Below are 21,802 nucleotides of genomic sequence, written 5' to 3' on the forward strand. Positions count from 1 at the left end.
TTCATGGCTGATTCAATGAGATGAAAATTCATGCTATTGCCAGCAGGGATGCATTCCTTCCTTCTTCCTCTAGTGCCAGCACATGCTCATCTAGCTACAGGCTAGGCTAGATCACCCATACCTGGCTGAAAATGTATACAGGTAGAGAAATAAATCAGTAAATACCAAGAGAGTAATTTTCTGCTGGGTTAATTCTAGAGTTTTGTTGAGAGATACCAGTTTCCAGACTCCTATTACAGATAAATATCTCAAATCCTGTAAAAGAAAGTACATTTCTGAAGGTCAGATGATTTGAGCATGCAAGCAGTGAGATGCAGTCACATTGCCATCTTGTAATATATATAAAATGTATTTCTTAATCACTGGACTCACTGCCCTGCATTTCTGCATTTCTGAACTCACTATGAATGGCTAGAAAAAAATGGCTTTAGAAACCTGATGCAGGCTAACATTTTGTCCTTTAATGTACATAAAACAGAGGTTTTGACTCTGTTTCACTATCCAATACATTTACAGGTGATGAAGTGTTATTGTAGTTAATTCAAAGCAGAGACTTTGTGCTTCCCAAATACATACTCCCCTTCAAATATTCCTTGTTATAAATAAATTTACACTGTATTTATTTAATTTATTTCATTTTTTCTGAAGTTTTGTGATTATATGGTGGCTGTAGTAGTTTTAATTTAGTGATAGAAAATAGATATATTTTCCTCTTTCAAATTTCTGTCTCACAGTATATAGATAGAGGAGCTAGGGTAAAATGGTGCTTATTTTAATGTTTTCCAAAATATTAAAAAATATGATAATCCAGACTATAACTTGGCTTATTTTACTGTTGTCTCTGTGTACTTCAAAAAGGGATATGCTAAATGATGGCTGAAATTTACAGCCAGGTAGACCAAATGTTATGTATGACCCCAGTTCTACAGCTGCACCTTTTTTCAGTTTTTGCCAGGCCTTCCACCATTTCTTTTGTGATTGCCAACAACAGTCTATGCTAAACTACTTGAGTCATGATCAGTATCAGTTTTTTTCCTTCTGCAGCTGACAATTCTTCCTTTTGGCTTTTTCCAAGATTTTATGTGTACCTCTTCTGTATTTGCTGTGTTTCAAGATTTGCTTCTGGATTTAAATCTGATCCTTGAGGCTTGTGTGAAGAGAGCAGAAAGGGAGCTTGCACTGCCTTTGTGGGAGGAGGTGCTCTTGCCTCTTAAGCATGTGCAGAGAATTCTCAGGAGTGTTTTTTATTCCTCTTTTTTCCGTTGTATAGAGTAAAAGGCTAAAGACTAATAAGACTCAAGAGTAAAAGTTCTCAAACTTGCAAAAATGCTATCTCTGAGTTTCAAAATATGTGAATAGAATTGGATTATGCCTATTTCTGTTCTCATGATGATCTCAAATGATTCATTAAACATAACATTCACCTTCAGGAGCAGTACTGCATCCTGTACTGTTTATAGTAATTCTGAAGTATTTAATAGTCCTCTTGAGTCCCATAAGAGTGGTGATGAAACCAGATAAAAGCTATTTGTGCTCTTTGTACATGCAGTACATTACCTACCTTTTTAGATCATGAGTCTTAGACTTGAATCTTTGGGGAAGTTCTTGCTTTGTTCTGCATGCTATCTCTATTGGTTTCCACAGATGACCAACATTTTGACTTTTGACTCACAGATGGATACCAGCTTTTTTTGAGCATAGATTAACTTGTATCTTTGAATATTTGAAAAGCTTAGTTTTAAACAAAGGAAGTTTTGGATGTGGGCTGTATTTGCACTTTTTGCATTAGACTGTTGTAACTAAACTGCTTCTAAATTTAATTTAAAATTGGAAACTACAAGATCATAATATCATTATTTAGTCAGATTTAATTTTACAGCTTTTGAAGGTCTTTAATGGAAGTAGTCTTGAAAACTTGTGGTATAGATGACAAATTCTGGTCTCACTGCAGATGTACAATACTAAAACTATGGCAAAGATCCTTAATATTTTTTGGAAGAAAATGTTAATGAATCAAAGAAGTGCTTGGAAACTCATATTCAGTAATTTAAAATTTGTACTGACTTCCTATGATTATAAGCCAACTATCAGTGAATGCTGTGTGGAATTTCACATACCATAAATTTGAGTTTAATAAATAAATTTTTAAGTATGGTTTATCTGAAATTTAGCTTGGTTTTTGTTTTAAAAGGCACAGAAGATGAAGCAAGCTCAGTAATGCAATATCCTACACAGTACATTAGTCAAGATCCTTATTTCCATCAAGATGATGACCAGCAACAAGGATGGGTTTCTTGGGCTTGGTCTTTTGTTCCTGCTATTGTGAGTTATGATGATGAAGAGAATGATTCTGGTGGAACTGGTGATGGAACAGCAGAACAGCAGAAGTCTCAGTCCCTCAAGGATCCTATTATTTCAGTTGGGTTTTACTGTACAAAGGCAACAGTGACTTTTAAGGTAAATATTTCTCTGTGTCATAAAGGATTCATTTGATTTATTGAGGAAGTGCATAAAGATTTTCTGAGCATTCAAATACTGTTTGATTCAAGACAAATATTGTTGGTATTATGAGGGGAGTATTAAGTTAATGAATAACAAGAAATGTGAATGCTGAAAATTCCTCTTCCATCATACTGGACTGATAATGGCAATATGAGTAGTTTTTGTTATCTGAGCTAGAATTTGAGTGTGAACTTTATAATGTTCAAAGGAAACCACTTAATTTACTTAGATTAATAATTTTTGATGGGAAAAAAGCCTGAAAGCTTTCTGTGAATGTTCATTGCAGTATTCTATCTAATGTTTATACAAATACATATTTCTTTATAAAAGCCCCTCTAATTTAGAGCTAGGATTAGAGGAATTTTTAGAAACTATTTTTTGGACTATTGTATATGAAAATACCAATTTAACTTGATAATTTTGAATTAATTTTCCATATGTTGAAATTGTATTGAAGGAAAAAATGATAAAGAGTACATGTAGGCTGAGCTATAAACAATGTATGTAGAGAAAGATTTGATTTCTCTAAGCAAAGATAAAAATTGTTGCTGGCCTTCTCTCTAATGTTTTGTAAGCTTGCAGAAGGGAATGTGGAGAGTCTGACTAAGATATTGAGATGTACTGATAGAAATTAGAAATTAAGGTATTGAATTAGCAGGATACTTGTAACGTATCAAAACTATTTGCAAGCAATTCTATGTGCATAACTACACCAAGCGGCTCTTGGCTTTACAATTAAGCATGTGTTAAATCAAGGTCAGAACTTTGACACAGAGTAATTTAGGGTGGTTTTTATGACTTTGAGCCTTTCAGATTAACTGCAAGACTTTTATAACTCATACAAAAATTATGTGCCTGATTATACTCAGGCACATATACATCAGGAGCTCCCTGTTCCTTTCTTGCCTGTTTGGATTGACATCTGTGCACAGGAATGTTTTATGGGGATTTATGCTTAATTTAGCTGTTTTTATTTGGTGGTCTAGAAGGGCATTTAGCTGCTCAGCAACTGCCAGAAAAGGTGACACAAGTGACTTTGGAAGCTATAGATATTTTGTGGGGATGTTGATGTTTTAAGCCTTCAGCCTCCTGAAAAATTTGGTTGAAAAATTTGAATATATCAACAGAATTCAAGCGTTCAGGAATGTTCTTTTGTGTCAATCTGCTTCAGCTCTCATTAAAAGAGGCTAAAAATAAATAGTAACATTTTTTCCCCTCCATTAATTATATCGCTGGGACACTACTTGAAATTTGAGACATGAACAAGCCACCAGAGTTCAAATTTCTCATTTATCATGGCTCAGCATCTTCTTTTACACTATGTCATGCAGTAGTAATTCTGTGCTCTTGTTCCTCATGCAAGAAAACTCATTAAAAATATGAACTTCTTTTTTGAACATGTGTTTTGCTAGAGAGGGTTTTCCTAATGCTTCATTTGTGAGTTCATGCATTTTATATTAGGAAATGATTAAAAACTACTCAAAATGTAACATTTTGCACTACAGAAATTTTAAATGTGATGTATGATGCTAATATGGTGACAGGAGGAAAACAGAATTCATTGTTCTGCTTGCCTGCAAAGACTGTATGGAATTAATTTGTGGTTCGTATTTTGGTTAAAAAATAAGGTCAGGTTTCTGCATTGACATTTTGAATAGTTGATATCATTCCAGCTAAAAATCATGCCAAATTAAATGTACCATTTTCTAATAATGGTGAAAACTATTCTTGTAATTTCGGAGTTCTTTTAATCAATTAATTGCTTTTCCTCTGCAATAATTGCACACAGGTGAAGGGTGATCAGTGACTTTTTTCATCCAATTTTCTTGGACATTTGGATTACAAAATTTTAAATTGAAACAGCATCCATGTATATCCAGTCTTGAAAACAAAGAGAGTGTGTAGATACCCTTTTATAAAAATTAGAATTTGAAGTATTTAAGCTGTTCATCATAAAGTAACTTGTTTTTTTCATGCCAAATGTAATATATTCAATTTAGTGTGCCTCTTCCCTTGTTTTTCTTAGCTGCAGGTTATATGCTTTTTACCCTGTGCATGTTTTCCCATTTTGAATTTTTACATCAAAATCATGCAAGAAATATAAATGCATGTTGCTCTTGATTGCCATGACATGAAGCAAAACCATGTATGGTTGTAGTCAAAATATGTCTGTAATATTATAATGATGTTTAATTGTTTTCTGGGAAGAATAAATCAAGTATTAATGGATTTTTACAACAGTTTATAAGCTTATGTGATATTAATAATGCAGCTGTGTATCTGTTTCATCTTTTCACACAGTTTCTCTTTAGATAAGCAAGCTGAAAATACTATAGTGGATTTTAAACATTCTGTTATAACGTATTTCAAACAGAAGTTGAACATGAGGCATTCTGATATGGATAATGTGCTACAGCTGTTTAATTGCACCTGTTTCCTGACAGTTGTATTTTTGCCCATGGTTTACTTTGTCAGTTCTGTGTATTAATGACCATACTGTCGTTTAATACTAATATTGACTTTTATAAGGTGTTTATCCTATTGTTCTGCAGCTCACTGAAATGCAAGCTGAAAGTAGTTATTACAGCCCTCAGAAAGTAAAATCCAAAGAAGTTATATGCTGGGAGCAAGAAGGAACAACAGTTGAGGTAATTTTACATTGATGCGCTTTTTTGATACATTTTAAGTAATGTCCCAAAGAGTTGATGGTAAAATATTTTTAAATTATTGAATTGCTGAACTTTCATATTCTGTCATATTGTATGTGTTGGATGTAATAATCATGTAGGTATTAACTCTCTAAACTTCTGTGCTGCAGTGGTTGAACACTATAGTAATGCCTTCCTTTCAAGTGCCCTGTATGATTGCTATTTATTAAAACTCCAAATATATAAACTAAGCATATTTTGCTTTGTTTTTGTCCATTTTTATTTCTTGTGGAGTAGAAGGCTTAAAAATGTATCATTTTTTTTTTCTTTTTCCTCACTAGGTCCTTATGAAAGGTGAACTTTTTTTTGATTGCCAAATAGGTTTTGTTGGTTGCCAAGCTATGTGCCTTAAAGGAATTATGGGAATTAAAGATTTTGAAGAGAATATGAATAGGAGTGATGAAGTGAGTATGTTGAAATACCAGCTGATTTGGTGAATAAGCAGTTTTGTTATCCTTTTTTAAAATCTCTGATGGCAAAAAATTGAAAAGACTGTTGTTACCAATTGTGATTTTTGTATATTACTGTGATACAGAAGTCAGTGTCCATTCCTTAGAGTTGAAAAGACGAATATCCCAGATTGAGAAGAGGCAGAACATAAGACTTTTTAAAAATATTTTTGGACAGTAGCCCATTGTTGCCTTTGTGATTTTGTATAACAAATTAAAATATATTTGAAAATCTTTGAAAGTACCAGAGTCTGGAAGGGAAAAAATGGGAACACTGTATGGTGAAAATAGTAGAAATATGGCACAAATACTGAATTAATGTCTTGCCTCACTTTTCAGTGAGATTGAGAGCAGTATGAAGTGAAGGAGTTAGACAGTATTAATTTTTGTGTTTTAAATGGATGCAAATCTTCAATTGCTTAAGACAAAATCAGGTATCATTATGAACTACTTTAAAACTATTTAATGAAGGGTTACATGAAATTCTAAATTCAATAATGATGATTTTTAGTTGAAGTGTAAATAGCGTAGTAAAGTATTGGAGAACAGTGACTATTATCTATGTTTAAGTAAAATCAAATAATACAGCCAAGAAGAGACCAGTTAACTTGACGTTAGTGCTTTGTGAAGTCTTGGAAAGTATTTTAAAGAGGAAACTTAAGAATATGAAAGAAAATACCAAGTTGCCTGTATTTATGTCAAGTATCTCCTAATCTGGGAAATCGTATACTGTATTATGATAGATATGATGAGGCAGCTTCTTATCTTTCCCCTGTGAGAGCATCATGGCTTGGCACCCATCTCAGGTGTTTGCATGTGCAGAGCAGAAAACAAAAAAATATCATGACACAGCTGCTGAGTATGACATGGTTGGGATTTTAGGGATGCGGTGGGACACACCACATGACTGGTGTGCTGTTTTGGATACACAGAGGCTTTTCCAGAAGGAGAGGCTGGGGAGGCAAGGATGAGCCAACTGTAAAAATGCTATGCTGGCCTTGTTAAGGACAAGGGAGATGTGGTTGGGGATGTGAGGGTGGACAGCCACCTTGTCTGTGGCAACTGAGATTGTCAGGTATAAAATCTTGAGAGAATTGATGTTTTTTAGACTGAATGGGTGAGTGAGCAAGAGAATTTCACAGAATCATAAAATAGTCTGTGTTGGAATGGACCTAGAAAAAACATCAGGTCCAACTCTTAAGTGAATAGCCCATACAGAGATTGAACCCACAACTGTGGCATTATTAGCCCCATGCTCTGACCAACTGAGATAATTTCCTTTAGGTTAGTTAATAAGGGACATTTGGGGGTTTATTTTTACTCTTTTTTCTGCCACTCTCTAGTCCAGGAATTTAGGAAAGTATCTACTTTATGACAGTGGTGATACTATTACTTGCCTGTTGTCCATGTACTGCTGTGGTTGTGGGATTGGTCCTTTCATAAAGGTTCTGGCTCTGCCTGTAATTGAGAATAGACAGTTGGAAAAAATAAATCTCCTAAGTAACTTTTTTTTGATTAATAACTCTTGTTAGGAAAGTTGTATTGATTTCAGAAGAGTAGAAGTCTGGGAGTAGGCACATTAAAATGTAGATGAATAAAGAATGATAACGTAGCAATGAGGAAATGGAAATAACTGATTGCCTTGAAGAGGATTGATACAGCATCTGAAAGGATTGGGCAGCCATAGGTGGAGTGTGCAGTGACAAGTTTGTGTATACTGAAAAGGACTGGGGCAAGATTTGGAATGATGATGATCTGAGGTTATTTGCTGCTAAAATGCAACTAATATATTCTGTATCATGAGTTGTATAATATTCATTGGTTCAGGCAATTTTTATTGATTTGAAAATGGGGAAGGAGTAGACAGGAACTTGTGTTATATAAATGAAATTAATTTCATTGTTTCATCTTCATTCATAATGCAACTTGCTCTTGAGGATTACTACTCTATGTGGGTAATATTTGTATTATGATAGAATTGAAAATGCTCTGTTAACTTGACTGTATTTTTTTTTCTTCCCCTGCCTCACTTTCTACTGCCTAATGAAGGAGGCATGCTTCTTTAATTGTGGAGAAAATTTGAGCGTGAAAGGAATGACATACCTTACCAATTCACTATTTGATTACAGAAGTCCAGAAAATAATAGTATTCGTGCAGAATTTATATTGGATGCAGCTCATCATAAGGTCAGAGAATTATATTTTTCTTATTAAAAATTTTCCAATGCCCTCTAATGGATTTCTTATAATTATTTAGATCTGTGTACTATTAGAGGACTGAATTATCTTTACTTTTACACGTTTAACTGAATCTTACTTTGCAGCTGGCCAAAAAAAAAAGTAAATCTGTTTGTGTCAACAAAAAGACACCCACAAAAACTGAGCCAAGAAAAGAGCCAAACTGAAAAAACATGTCCTCCTGTTAGAAAAAAGAAACCTCAAGCTCCCCTCCTGCCCCAAAAACTGAATTAACGTCATAGTTTCCAAAAGCAGTAACCACAGAACATTTTAAGAGGAAAAGAGACATATGAGAGAGTACTAGCAAAAGAGACATATGAGAGAGTACTAGGTAAAGTCAAGCTTTACCATCATATCTTTTAAACCCAAACAGTAAGTAGTCTATGGTCTTCAAACTAAGAAATGCTGTCAGATTTGGACAGTATTACATTTATTGTTTGCATTCTTTATTGGTCTACTTAGAGAAAATTTTGCAAATTCTGCCTTTTGTGGAGACAAATTTTCAGTCACCTCTAGTCTCTGTTGTTGTAAATTGTGCAGTAAAACTTTATTCCCTGGTTGTCTGCCATTATTAAAGATTGGTTGCAGTAACCAAGGTGGTCCTTTCCAGGTGTGTTCATAGGTGGAGATCTGTGCTGTTTATTGTACAGGTAAACCATTTACAATTTTGGAATGTATCTAATTTCCTTTTAATTTAAATTTAACTATTTTCACCTTTTTAGTGCTATTGATGAAGTGTAGCCCTGAAGAATCATGTGAAAAAAATGAGTTTAGTAAAATCACAAGTACTTATATTCAAACTTTTCCCATAATGTGTTTTAAGCTTTACTCTGTCCTTGGTCTGTCTTCAATGTTTTCACAAAATGTTTGCCCATTTTTTTGGCAAGAGTGGAAGCAAATTTGCTGTGTGATGTATTATATTATGTATGAATCCCAGTGTTGGCATAAAGTCTTGATACGTTTCCTACTGTTGAAAGATAAAACCACAATATTCTTGAATAACAAAGCCAAATTGAACGAGCTGAAGTTTTCAGTGTATTTAATTAGGTTGATGTGTTGTATGCAAGAGGTCAAATAAAGAATATTTACTTCATTAAAGGTACTAATTGACCAGATGTTATTGATGAATTGGTCAGCATGTCCACAGGAATTATGGATGTGCATTTGTGTGGCCTCAAATGGAAGTTATATTACCTATCAGAAAGGTGAATTCTTTGTGATAACCTCTGTCCTTTGCTTTGATCAGCCTTTCCCTGTGTTGGTGCACAAATCCAAACATGAATATATCTCTCTAATACCAGTCTATCAGTTGGTAATCTCAAGATTCTTTTCCTTGTTGTATATTTTCTTTGTTTGCTTTGCTTTGTTGGTAGGAGACATACACAGAGATAGCTGGAATGCAGAGGTTTGGGGCTTTCTACATGGATTACTTGTATACAATGGAGAGCACTGGTGGCAAAGGTACCTTTTTTTTCCATTGTTTACCCTGATAAATAATAGAAACAAAGACTTTTCACATCCAGATGGTCCTTGACCAACTGTCCTCTAACTTACCCTAGATTTACCATCAGGATCATCATTAAAATGCTTTCATCTTCATTTATGTCTTTCAGAGGTCAGTTGTTTTGGTTAGCTGTTGATTGTTGGTGTTCTTTTTTTATTTTTCTTTTCCTGCATAAGTAATCATAATAATATTTTTTGTAGCCAGTTGCTAAACTGAAAGTAATTATCTTGTAGCAGTGATGCAGTTCATAGAGTACAAATTTTTTTTGAAGTTGTTATTAGTGACATAATATTAAAAAATATCTTGAGAAACCCTGGTTGAAGAATGAGATTGATCATATACTTGGCACAGAAGATGAAAAGGACTATTGTTTTTCTTCTATGAAGAAAAATGCAAGGATGCAAGAAGGTGTGAAGAATTATCTTTAAATATATGTAAACAATTTGATGAGCAAATATTAGCCTAAACCATGTGCACATAGTTATTGGCAAATTCTAAATAGTTTTTATTATTCCTCAATTCTTTTCTAAGTCTGAGAAGTGGATTTAATGAAGCATATCTACTTTTGCGAGTGTCACAAAAGCTGGGACAAAGGAGTTAATCTATCAGCAAGTAATATGTTTATATTTTTTCACAGATATTCTTATCACTGATAGTGATATAATTTCCCCCTCACTCCTTAGAACGCTGTCATGTCATCTACAGCTGCTGTTCTGCAGTTTTATTGTCAAGTTAATATTACTTTCTTCCCCATCTGTGTATTTGATATTGTGAATACTATTTCTCTGGATATCTGTTGGGAAATTCTTGCTATTTTATCTGTCCTTGCTACATAGTCAGCTCATCTGGGTTTTTTTTTGTGTTCCTATTTCTGCGTAAGAGAAATCACAACTCTTAATGTTCAGCTTTGTTTTCTGGAGGTGGTGGACATTAAGTCTAAAAGGAGTAGGAAAGAAACTTCCAGTTTCCTTAGAGATGGATCATGAAACATTTACAAAAATAAGTGAATGATGCTATTGCCCTCAGCAGTAGAGGCATACACCAGGAAATTGAACAGTTCTTTCCTGACTCTGAGGCTTTTCTCTGTACCATGAGAGTGGTGTGAAGCTCTGAAAATTTACAATTAAGTCGAACTTGTACTGCAGACTTCTTCTGGTTTTAATAATGATATAAGTGTTTAATTGCACATTGAACTCATGTGTAGAGGAGTTGAAAACCTTGGGTAAGCCTTATCTCCTTTTTGAATCTTAGTGTAGAAATTTAAATATGCACAGACTATGTGCATTATGAAGAAAAATTGGTTTTGTGGAGTATTTTTTCTTGTTTCTCTGAATGCATAAGGAATGTTATGATCCTATCTCTTCCTGACTTCTAACTAATGCTTTTCAGAAATTACTGAACTCAGGAACACTTTTTAATTTTCCTCAGTGTCAGACTATTGTAGTTTCTGATTACTTTTTTCCCTCCTTAGCTTCTCTTTTTTTCCTACCAGGATGATTTCTCATAGCCTTGGCTTCTATTTTCTCCATCAGTCATTGGAAAACACCTCACAGGATGTAACTTGGCTTTCTATCAAGGCTTACTGTGTGCTTTTATTCCAATATTACTTCTTTAATTTCAGGAACGTGGCTACATAAAATAATGGAATAATTAATTTTTAAATTTTTTAAATGGTTGCTGTTTCTCTAGAGTCAAGAAGGTAAAATCTTAAATTTTCAAATGGTTTTATTCCTCAGAAAAGCAAATGTGATGCTTTCTGCTAGTTATTTTCTTGCTAATTTTTCCATATTGTGGGTTAAATGCAGAGTTGTTAAATAGAATGTAAACAAATAGGTGCAAAATACTTATTTAAGATGAAGGTATAAATACCTTAAGATTTTGAAAAAAATACAAATCTGCATTTTTAATATGTTGTTTATATGAAAGTTTGTATTTTACTATTTCTTATTTTGGTATAACTGTTTTTACTTACAATTACTGCACCCCACATACCATAAAAAACGAACCAAACTTAAGTTGTAGGAGGCAGTTACTGTGATTGTAAGATTTTTATCTGTCAAGGCAATTTTGGTTTGACACATTCTTTGCACCTTTAACCTTTCCTGAAGCATAGGATTACTGATTAAACCACAAGTGCCTGCTGGATAACATTAACCCTCACGAGTTTCATCTGTCACTTAGAGAAGTGCATTAATCAGTTTCAGTATTTTGAATGAAAGCAAGATAGTCATGCACAGTAGTCTTATTTATACATTTTGTCTGTCTTCCCCTTCCTTTATTTTTCTGGCTTTTTTGCTTTGTATTGCAGTGCAGAACAATTTCTCTGAAACTTTAGATAGCCTGTCAGTTCCCTGATCACTGATTTGCATGACCTACAGACCTAGCAGGGTATGCTGTTGAAGTTACCTTTTGTTTGTAATGTGTACCTCTCTACCTTGCTGGCAAGTTTATTATGTAGCACTTATTTTGATATTTTTGGTTGATTAGAATTAGACTGTTCTGTAGAACCAATAGGTTTTCTAACTTTTCTGTTTGCATTTAGATGGAATTAACTGGAACTGTTCCAAAAAGTGGTTTGTATTAATTCTGTCACTTAGATATATTATTCACATACATACAGTATATACAAGCAAGTCTAATTTTTTCCTTTTGAAAAGGCAGGCTGTTACTACTTCTGGCCTTATTATTTTTGGCCTTACTATTTTTTATGTGGTGGAATGGTTTTTTACACTCTTTGGTAGTGTTCATCTGAACTGAGTACCGTGTAGAATTGGAAGGATAAAAGTATATATGTTAACTGCCTATAAAATAAATGCAGAAGTCAGTATGCTGGGTTTTAAAAAAATCTCTTTTAGGATTCATTCAAAAGATTGTAATTCAGTTCCAGCTGAAGGTTTGAGTAGGTTTTATAAGGTAGTATCCTTCTGTCCTTTTATCTTTCTTTTATTGTTCTTTTTCTTCTTAAAAAAACAACAAATCAAGGGAAGCAGAGGCTATAAATGCTCTCACTATCAACTTCTGTTAGGCTTTTAAGGATAGAGTTAATTCTTCTGCTGAGTGTGTAAGCCTGTAAAGGCCTGCAGAGCATTATGCCAGCTGTGCATCAAATTCAGCATAGTCTCAGTTTATTTGAGGACCTTTTTCCTCCCCAGTGCTTAGAAGCAACAGTGTTTTATGGAGGAGGATTTAAGCATAAAGGAAAAAAAACCTATTCTTGCTTCCTTTTCCACCAAGCTCAATTTCCCTCAATATAAGGACTGTTTTGAATAAGTGCAGTAAAAAGAGTACAGTAAAGGAGAGACAAAAGGGTGAGTGATGGGGTTCCTCTTGGGCAACCAGAAATCATAGAATTGTTAAGGTTGGAAAAGAACTCTTTAAGTCATTGAGTCCAACCATTAACCCAGCACTGCCATGTTCACCACTAAACTGTGTCCCCAAGTGCCATATTCATACATTTTTGAACACTTTCAGGGATTGTGGTTGCAATGTTTACCTTGACAGGTTGTGCCAGTGCCTGTAGCCAGTTTCAGTGAAGAAATTTTTCTCAATATGCAATCTAAACCTCCCCTGGTATAGCTTGAGGCCTCTCATCCTGTAGCTTCTTACCTGGGAGAAGAGACTGACCTCCTGTCCTTGCTACACCCTCCTTCCAGGTAGATCTAGTGAGCAATAAAGTCTTCCCTCAGCTCCTTTTCTCCAGGCTGAACAACCCCAGCTCCCTCAGTTCCTCAGAAGTATTGTGCTCCAGGCCCATCACCAGCTCCGTGTTCCTTCTCAGAACCATTTAATCTTTATGCTTATTCTTATTTAATCTTTATGCCTATTCATTTATGTTATGGTCAGCAAGATACTTAATGTTTAATGCTTCTGTCAAAGGAATGAAGACACTGTCAAAGTGATGATCTTAGGAAAAAATCAGAGTGAAGTTCTGCAAGCTAAAAATGTTAGAGGGATAGGGCTATATTTTTACAAAAATGCCATATATGATAGGAAAACTTGAGCTTCTGAAATCTGCATTGTTTAACTGAAGAATTTCTATGTAGTATGTTTAGAGAAATAGTCATGCTGTTTGGGAGCAGATGAATAGCCTGTATGCACTGAATGTATGATTTTAGTCTATCTTATTACTCCACTAAACTACTCTTTTATCTCTGTTGGCTCTTCATAAAAACAGTCTGAGACCTAATCATTAAAGAAATTTTCTTTCTTGCTGCCCATGCATCACTGAATGGTGGTAAATGTGAATGGAAGGAAGGGTTTATCTTAGTTTTCAGTCTGGTTCTCCCAGTCTTGTCATGGCAGCTAACCTTTCAAAGGCCCAGATCTGTCATGTCTCTGCAGCACATATTTTCCTTGATTATTTGGGATACATACCTTTGTGACAAGCTGTAGAAAGTTTTGAACACCATGGCTGTCATTGACACATGGGTTTAAGCTGCCATAGAAGTTTAGACACCTCCAAAAAGTCCCAAATTTGAGAGCTACAAAGTTCATGGAAGACTTCCTAGGTTGTATTCTGCTTGGAGGCAAGGCAGAAATTTGCCCTGTTTGCTCTGCATTTACCAGAAATAATTTTGTTAAAACCTGTTAAACCAGTCATTGTATATTTGTGTGTTAGATTTGCATAGTTATATTTTTCTGTATATTTTTTAAGTCTTTGATCACAGGATTTGAAACAGAAGTAGCTGATAAAATATGTTATTATGTCCAATTGTTTAGTGTAACTTTTATAAAACTTGTTGTAGTTTCTGGAAATCAGCAAGACCTTTCTTCAGCAAAGAGTGAAGATTTTGGAAATGTTCAGGAGATGTCTACAAAAAGCCTCATTGTGGGTCCACTCAATCTTCGACTGGATAGCAGCGCAGTGCACCGCATCATGAAAATGATAGTTTGTGCTCTGGAACACGAGTATGAACCATACACCAGAACAAAGCCAGGTTTGCTCCTATTGCTTATACACAAATATACAGAATTATACCAGACTACATTTAGTGCTTTTAAAGGTGCAGCTTTCATACAGTTTTTATTAGTCCAAAGAGGAAAATGTAAAATACAGGTAAATTAATCACAATATCACCATCAGTGTTGGATGTACTTCTGAGATAATTTCAGACACTCTGAAAGACATTTGTTTTAATCATAAGCCTCATGTTGAGTAAGAATAGCTTGCTTCATTTTCTACTCCAGTTTAATTTTGGAGTCTTAGAGAAGAAAGTATTCCTACTGGTATTTATTAGTTCAAAATAATAGTTATATAGGATGAAAATGCATAAAAATAAGTTATGGTAGACTGTTAAGATGAGTTTCTCAGAGCAATACAGATTTCAAGTAAGGAAAATCAGTTAGTATTGCATTTAGCCTTAGGTAGAAACAGTGTGGAATAACATTATTAACTATGAAGGGGCAGGGGTAAGCTTTACATTTTTTGTTAGTCCTTAGGCATTTCTGAAACATCAGCTGTAGGGCACATTTTATATATTTTAGTGAAACATATGTAATCTTCATTTATTGTAGATATTATGGATGGAAGTAGAACTATGCCAAGCTCAGAAGAAGTAGCATCACTGGAGGAATACATTCCCACTAGACTTACAACGTTCACTATTCTTAAGTGTACAATTATAATCCCTGTGGCAGAATTCAATTTACTGGACCACTTGTTGCCCATAATCATGGGTGAGAAGGTATGTATGTACAGATAATGATTCAGTTCTTTATATCAGTATGTGCTGTTTGATATAAATTTTCTTACTGGCCTGTTATTCCACATGCTGGATGTATCACTGATGTATTCTGGATTAGTTTGGTGTCTGTGAGCCTTAACTTCAGATACCTAAAATAAGCGGCATCTGACTGGTTAGACTTGGAAACTGAAGGTGTTATCTGTGGATAGGAAAAATACTTTTGAATAAAAACGATTTTAAAGCATCAAGCAAATGAAAAAGCAGTAGCTCTGATGTTTTGATCAGAGGAGTACCTGTTCTGCAGGTCTTCATAATCTTGGTCAAGTATGAAGTCTTTTAATACAGAGGCTCTATAGAGATGACATAGATTTAAATAGCCAGCTCTGTGTGTACCAGTTTCAGACAGGATGTCAGCAGGACTTGGGCATTTAACTGCTGAATGACTAGCTCAGAGAGACAGAAATTTCCTGATAGCCTTCATTTGTATTATCTTTTGGTTGTGTGTAGAATAATGCCAGCAAAAGAATCCTATACTGGTTTTATTCTTATAGGTCTCCTTTTTCAATGTGCAAGGTTGAGATACTGTAGGGATAGATCTGTGGCTTGTAGTGAAGACTTACAGTAAGTTGATCTCTTGTGCCAGAGGCTGGATAAGGGAGGGAGTGGGAAGAAAAGCAGAGAGGTTTTTTTCCTTTTTAGCACTTTTTAATACATTGCACTGAGTAGTGCAGTGGGTTGTGGAGCTTTTCACCTTATGGGCATGGGCAGACGGTGTTTTTATAATGGGAGAACAGTCCCGTGTTTGTTGTAGGTTTGAGGTAAAGAACTTTAATTCCAGTGATTTTTTGGTTGATGTAGTCATTAATTGGAGTCTCAATTTACATTTCTTGAATGAAGCCAAGCATAATTAAAATAACGATTTTGAATTTTAGATTGAAAATCATATGTACGTGAACTTATTGTCCTATTTTGATGCATATTGAATAAAATTTTTAGATTTGTAGTGTAATTTGGATTGGAAGAGATGTTTGGAGGTATTCTCCAGGAGTTCAGCATCCTATCCAAAGCAGGAGTGGGTTGCTCCAGGGGTCATTCTGTCAAGTGCTGAATAAGCACCTCTTCTGTCTTGCTCTTCTCTGTACCCTCCCAGTAGGTTGCAGTAGACAGGAGTAGGATTCTTCTCTGGCCTTCTCCAGACTGAAAGACTTCATTTGTCTCTGTTTCTCCTAAAACAGAGCTCATGTGCTTCATCCCCACAGCCACTTAGTTTGCAGCAAACTTATTTTTCTATGGAATGGCATCTTCTTTTGCTGAGATACCTGGCATGACTGAATATATAAAAGATGACAATGTAAAGGCTAGATCAGCATGAGATAAGTATTATGGTGATAGTGCTTTGGAGTGATAAAAAGATAAACAAAGATTTTATAGGACGAAATATTTTGACTTTGCATATTCTTGTACTGGGTTGACCTCAGCCAGCTGCCAGATGCTTACCCAGCTGTTCTCACTCCCCCTCCTCAACAGAGCAGTGGGGGAGAGAATGGGATGGGTTAGGGTGGAGGGGGAGATCACTTACCAATTACCAGTATGAGCAAAACAAACTTGACTTGGGGCAATTAATTTCACTTATTGCCAAGACTCGAAACACATATGTCCCCTATGCCCTTTTTTCCCTCAGACTCAATTTCACTCCTTCATTCCCTGACTCTTCTACCTCACACCCCTTAACAGAGGGGGAAGGAGAATGGAAGATGGGCGTCAGTCTGTAACAGCTGAGCTCTGCCACTCCCTCATTCTCCCACTGTTCTGCCTCAGTGCAAGTCCTTCTGGCAGTTTGCAGTCCTTAAGGGAGAATCTGCTCCAGTATGGGCTCTCCTCAAGGCTGCAGTGCCTTTCAGGGCATATCCACCTGCTCCAGCATGGGCTGCAGTGTTACCTCTTTTGTGGGCTGCAAGAAAAGCTCTGCTCTGGTGCCTGGAGCACCACTGCTCCTTCTCTGACCTTCCTTTTCATGTTGCTGTTTCTCACTTATTCTCCGAGTCTTTGCAGCCTGTGTGGTGTTTTTGCCCATTCTTAAATCTGTTTGCAGAGAGGTGCCCCCAGCTTGGCTGAGAAGCTCAGCTGAGCCCTGTGGTGGGGCTGTTGCAGCATTGGTGAACTGGGCACAGGACAGCCCCTGGTGTCCCCTCACAGAAGCTGCCCCTGTACCACCAGCACCTGCACCTAAGACAATTCCAGATAAAAAATTGATTATTTTAAACATCAAAGAAAATATTTTGGAAGGATTTGAGGATTTGTAGTATAATGCCATGGTATCTATAAATAATTTATTTAAAGTAGATTTTCTTGCATGTTTAGGTAAGAACATACAGATATGATAAATAATACATATAAATTATTACATAATTTTTTTTCCTCCCTGCCCTAGAACTTAAGTGGACTGTTAAATGCTGCAAGTTTCCAGCCCCTGCGTCCTTTACCTTCCATCCGAATTTTGGTGGACAAGGTTAACCTGGAGCACTCGGTGCCGATGTACGCTGAGCAGCTGGTGCATGTGGTCAGCAACCTTGGCCAGCCATCTGACAACCTGCTTCATTACTGCTACTCACACTGCTATCTGAAGGTGAGTGAGGGCTTGAGATGTGTGCTGAGAAGAAGATCAAGTATCTTTAGTTAATCCAAAGTGTTAGCAGGTTTCCTGTAAGGATGTTTTCAGCTAATCTGAAAGGCCATAGAGTAAATACATTCGACAGAACGTTGTTGTTTGGGATTGCTGCTTCTGACTTGAGCCAAGTGTTTTGTAATATGCTCTGTACACTTCATATAAGGAAACTGCAAACTGAAGCCCCAAGGTCCTTGTGACAAGATATGAGTTAAAATTATTCAGAAAGAAACCTTTTTCCTCATCTGAGATAATGCTCCTATGGTTTGTAGATTGCTGTAAAATTGCAAACTTACAAACTTGATGGGAAGTTAGGAGGAAAAACCATCACTACTAGTAGTATTGATAGAACAAAACCATCACAGTGAAGATATGCAATCAAAAACTGTTAGCAAAGAATTTAATTGTTTTTCATTATAAGAGGACAGATCTCTGAATGTTCACAATTAGAGGTGCATTATGTGAGAGGAGCTCTTATTGTGAAGCTGGGGGAAGCTTAAGATATGGCAAACTGTTCTGAGATGGTTCAGTTGCCATCTACTCCGTGGAGGACTTTTAAAGCAGGCCTTTCCAGCCTTTTAGGATATGCTTAGGATGTGCTTGAAACCTTTTGGGTGCTACTAAAATATAAATATCTAATACTACTACTGTTAATTTTAGTCAATTTCTCAGTTATCTATTCACTTCCATGCTGATATTTTAGAAGAATTTAATTATTTAAATCTTTATTATCTGCATACAAGAAACTGTGTTTCAGAATTGTATGGCAAGCTTTCAGTTTTCTGGGTGATATGTTTACCCTCTGTCACATTTAAAGTGATTGGAATTGCAGTACTGCAAGTCATCTGTATGTTTTTCAGTTTGAGAGGATTTTTTTTTTTCTTTTCAGAAAACATTTTAGTTGCAAAATTTGGACATCATCTTTGGGTCTTAAAGAGTTTATTTGCTAGCTTTAATAGTGGCTGAATTGTTCTGTTCTTGTGGATAGTGGTACAGCATGTTAAAAGACAACTCTACAGGAGTTTGTTTGCCATATTGAATGGGGAAAAATCATAAAGAATTCCTGTGATGTGTCTTTCTGTAGCCAGGCTCTTATGAAGAAAAAAAGCTTTGAAGGGAAACTTCTAATTTCCTTAAATACCACTCTTTCATACCAGTGTTGTTATAATTGCTCAAAGTGATTTTACTTTGTATGAAAGGCTGTATGTAATCTGCAAGTTTAAAGGATATAGACTAAAGTATTTCAGTTGAAAAATTGTAATTCAGTATTCTTTTAAATGTAGCAGACTGTAGTTAACACTTTTTGAGTGAAGAAAATATTTTTACATGTATTTTTAGAGCATTATTTGAAGTAGATTTTTGTAGCTATATATATGTTTGGGGAAAAGGAATTATCTAAAAATAATACACAATTTATTTAATATTTACTGAGTATATTTATAAATACATATGTTATAAAATATCTTGAAAGTAATCTAATCACATGATATTATACCATTTGACCAACTGAATTTGTTCCAGATATTTGGTTTTCAAGCAGCACTGACTTCTTTGGACAGTAAAGGATTATACTGCATCCCTGTTCCAGTTATCCCCTCATTCAGTACTGCTGTTTATGGCAAGCTGATCAAGTTCCCCAAATACTGGTGAGTATTAAGCTTGTACAGTGTGTTTAAGTCATGTGTACAATTACTTTTGAATTTTTAATGAGGGATTTAAAAATGCCAAGCTTGCATATATCCCTAAACTTCTCTGTCTCCTCTCATATTCTGCTATTGCATCTGCTATAGTTCATAGGTTTCTTTGTAAGGATAGCTGTCTATAAACATTTTAGACCTTAGTTTGGCTGAGAGACCTGGAACTAATGACACCAAGGTCACTGGTTCAATCCCAGTATGGACCGGTCACTAAAGATCAATGATCCTTGTGGGTCCCTTCCAACTCTGCATATTCTGTGATACAGAAGCCCTGTGGTAAATGGCTTTCTTTTAGACCTTGTAGGTTTCCGGAACCAGTTGCCATTCTTGAGCTGATACAAAATTTGAAGTTACTTACTGATGGCAAGCTTGATGTTTTAACTGAATAGGTCAGCTTTTTCTTTTTTAAATTCAACCAAATAAAAAGCAATAAACTGGGGGGGGGGGGGTAAAACCCCCAAGCATCCCAAATCCAAAATGTTTCTACTACACTTTTATTTGTTTCCCTTTACAGTTGGAAGTGTTTCAACATTGTGATGAGATATTTAAACTGTTTGTAGTAGTTCAGATATTAAATATTTTTCTTCTGAAAACAGTTCTGTACTTTATTATGAAATGTGCTATATAATTTTTTTAGCCTTAAATGCAATGGAAATTCAGTGTTAAAATTTATCTGTACAGTTCAATTTTGTCATCATAAATGTTAGTATGTAATAGTTTATATTGATAGGTTGCATTTACAAAAACTATTTTCAGGAAAATCCATTTTGACAATATTTTTGACAAGGTATTCGTTTCCTTTATCCCTCATTTTGAGTAGTAGCTGTCTGTAATACTGCTTTATGACTAAATCCATGCAGAAAAATTTTACATAAAGTGACAAGACAATAAAAAAGCATGTTAATGGTTAAATATTTTGGCTTCAAACATTGTGTTGAATAGCTAATTTGTAAGATACATTTGTTTGTGAAACTTTAGTGGATTATACAAAAAAAGTCTACTTCTATAATTGTTCTTAGTGTCATGTAAAGAATGTACTAATTTTTCTTTCACAAGCTGTGATACCGTATTAAATGTAAATGGGTTTTAGCATTATCAGCACACCACCAGGTGGTAGCAGCCTAACTGACTTCATCATAATTTCTATCAATAGTTTACAAAAGTAGTAATGACTTTGACTTAGTTGCTGTTGTGTTGTTCCATTTGGCTAAAAAAAAAGTTTCCAGGATACCCTATAATCAGCACTAATCAGAGTAGTTCATGACTTTGCAACTGACAGCCTTTCCTTATGTTATCTGACATTTAACACTAAGCTCTGGTTAGTAATCCTGGTTAGCAAACTGCATGAATAAATCAGTGTTGAATGGCAAACTTAAATTTCTTCACTATATTCTAAACCCAATGTTTAGTTGTGCAAAATAAAAAAAAATATTTTAGGGATGAATTTTTAAATAAATCTGTCATCTGACAAGTTAGTGGTATTCAAGTGCTGCTGCTTTCTCATGAGTGTGCTTGTGCTCTTCTGCATGTGCTTGTGCTTGCTGTGCTCCATCTCTTCTTGCTCGTGCTTGCTTTCTTGTGCTTTTCCTTGTGCACTGTTTCACACTTGCCCTCATCCTGTCTCGTGTTCCTGGTTTTGCCTTTACAGTCTTTCTCTCGTGCATTCTTGGATTCTCTTGTGTAATCTGCCCCTCTGACATTCTTTGTCTCTCTCTTTTAAAAATGCATTGTATTACCATGCATGCCCAGCTGGAAGGAGCTATAGTTCTGGGGAGTGGAGGCAGGGGAATGGTCCTGCCTTAAAGCAGCAAACCATCTATTGGCATTTATTAGAAGATACTGTGAGACCAACACTTACTGTGGTCCTGTGGTCTAGTGTGTTTTGATGGTTTTCTCACTTTTTTCTTGTGATATGATCTCTTTCTATGGCTTATTTATCTCTTAAAGAAATCAAAAAACTTTATAAAATGAACTTAGTCCAACCATTTATATAAACTAAGCAACACCAATTTGTGAGTAATAAAGTAAAAAAACAAATGAGTACAGCAGCAGCCTGGTTAAATGAAGTGTAGTTTGAAGTGAGTAAAACTCCAGATGAAACACATCAAATAGCACTTCAGCTAAATCGAAATCAGCATGAGGACTGAGAGCTTCATTGAAGTCATGCAGTGAGTGAGAATTAGTCTGGTAGGATAACCTGGTAATGTCATTAAACTTAAATTCAGTCCTCCTCCCAAATTATACCACCTGCTTTATTTGGATTTGTGGATTTCACATTCCAGAGTTTCTTAAAGTGCACACATCTGATGCTACATGTGTTCTTCTGTTTCTTCGTAGAAAATACATACCACAGAC

General features: G+C 35.3%; 1 protein-coding gene across 4 annotated transcripts in view; it reads left to right on the plus strand.

The window, feature by feature from the left end:
* Positions 1–21,802, plus strand: part of VPS13B (vacuolar protein sorting 13 homolog B) — a 429,986-nt gene that overhangs the window by 56,248 nt on the left and 351,936 nt on the right. For all 4 annotated transcript variants that reach the window (XM_053960664.1, XM_053960682.1, XM_053960693.1 and 1 more), the window contains exons 8-16: positions 2,192–2,457; positions 5,055–5,150; positions 5,492–5,614; positions 7,709–7,846; positions 9,271–9,358; positions 14,147–14,338; positions 14,916–15,085; positions 17,517–17,711; positions 19,272–19,396. In XM_053960664.1, coding sequence (XP_053816639.1) covers positions 2,192–2,457; positions 5,055–5,150; positions 5,492–5,614; positions 7,709–7,846; positions 9,271–9,358; positions 14,147–14,338; positions 14,916–15,085; positions 17,517–17,711; positions 19,272–19,396 — 1,393 coding nt within the window. The remainder of the gene's footprint in view (positions 1–2,191; positions 2,458–5,054; positions 5,151–5,491; positions 5,615–7,708; positions 7,847–9,270; positions 9,359–14,146; positions 14,339–14,915; positions 15,086–17,516; positions 17,712–19,271; positions 19,397–21,802) is intronic.

This window comes from Vidua chalybeata, chromosome 1 (genome assembly GCF_026979565.1).
Source record: "Vidua chalybeata isolate OUT-0048 chromosome 1, bVidCha1 merged haplotype, whole genome shotgun sequence".
NCBI lineage: Eukaryota > Metazoa > Chordata > Aves > Passeriformes > Viduidae > Vidua > Vidua chalybeata.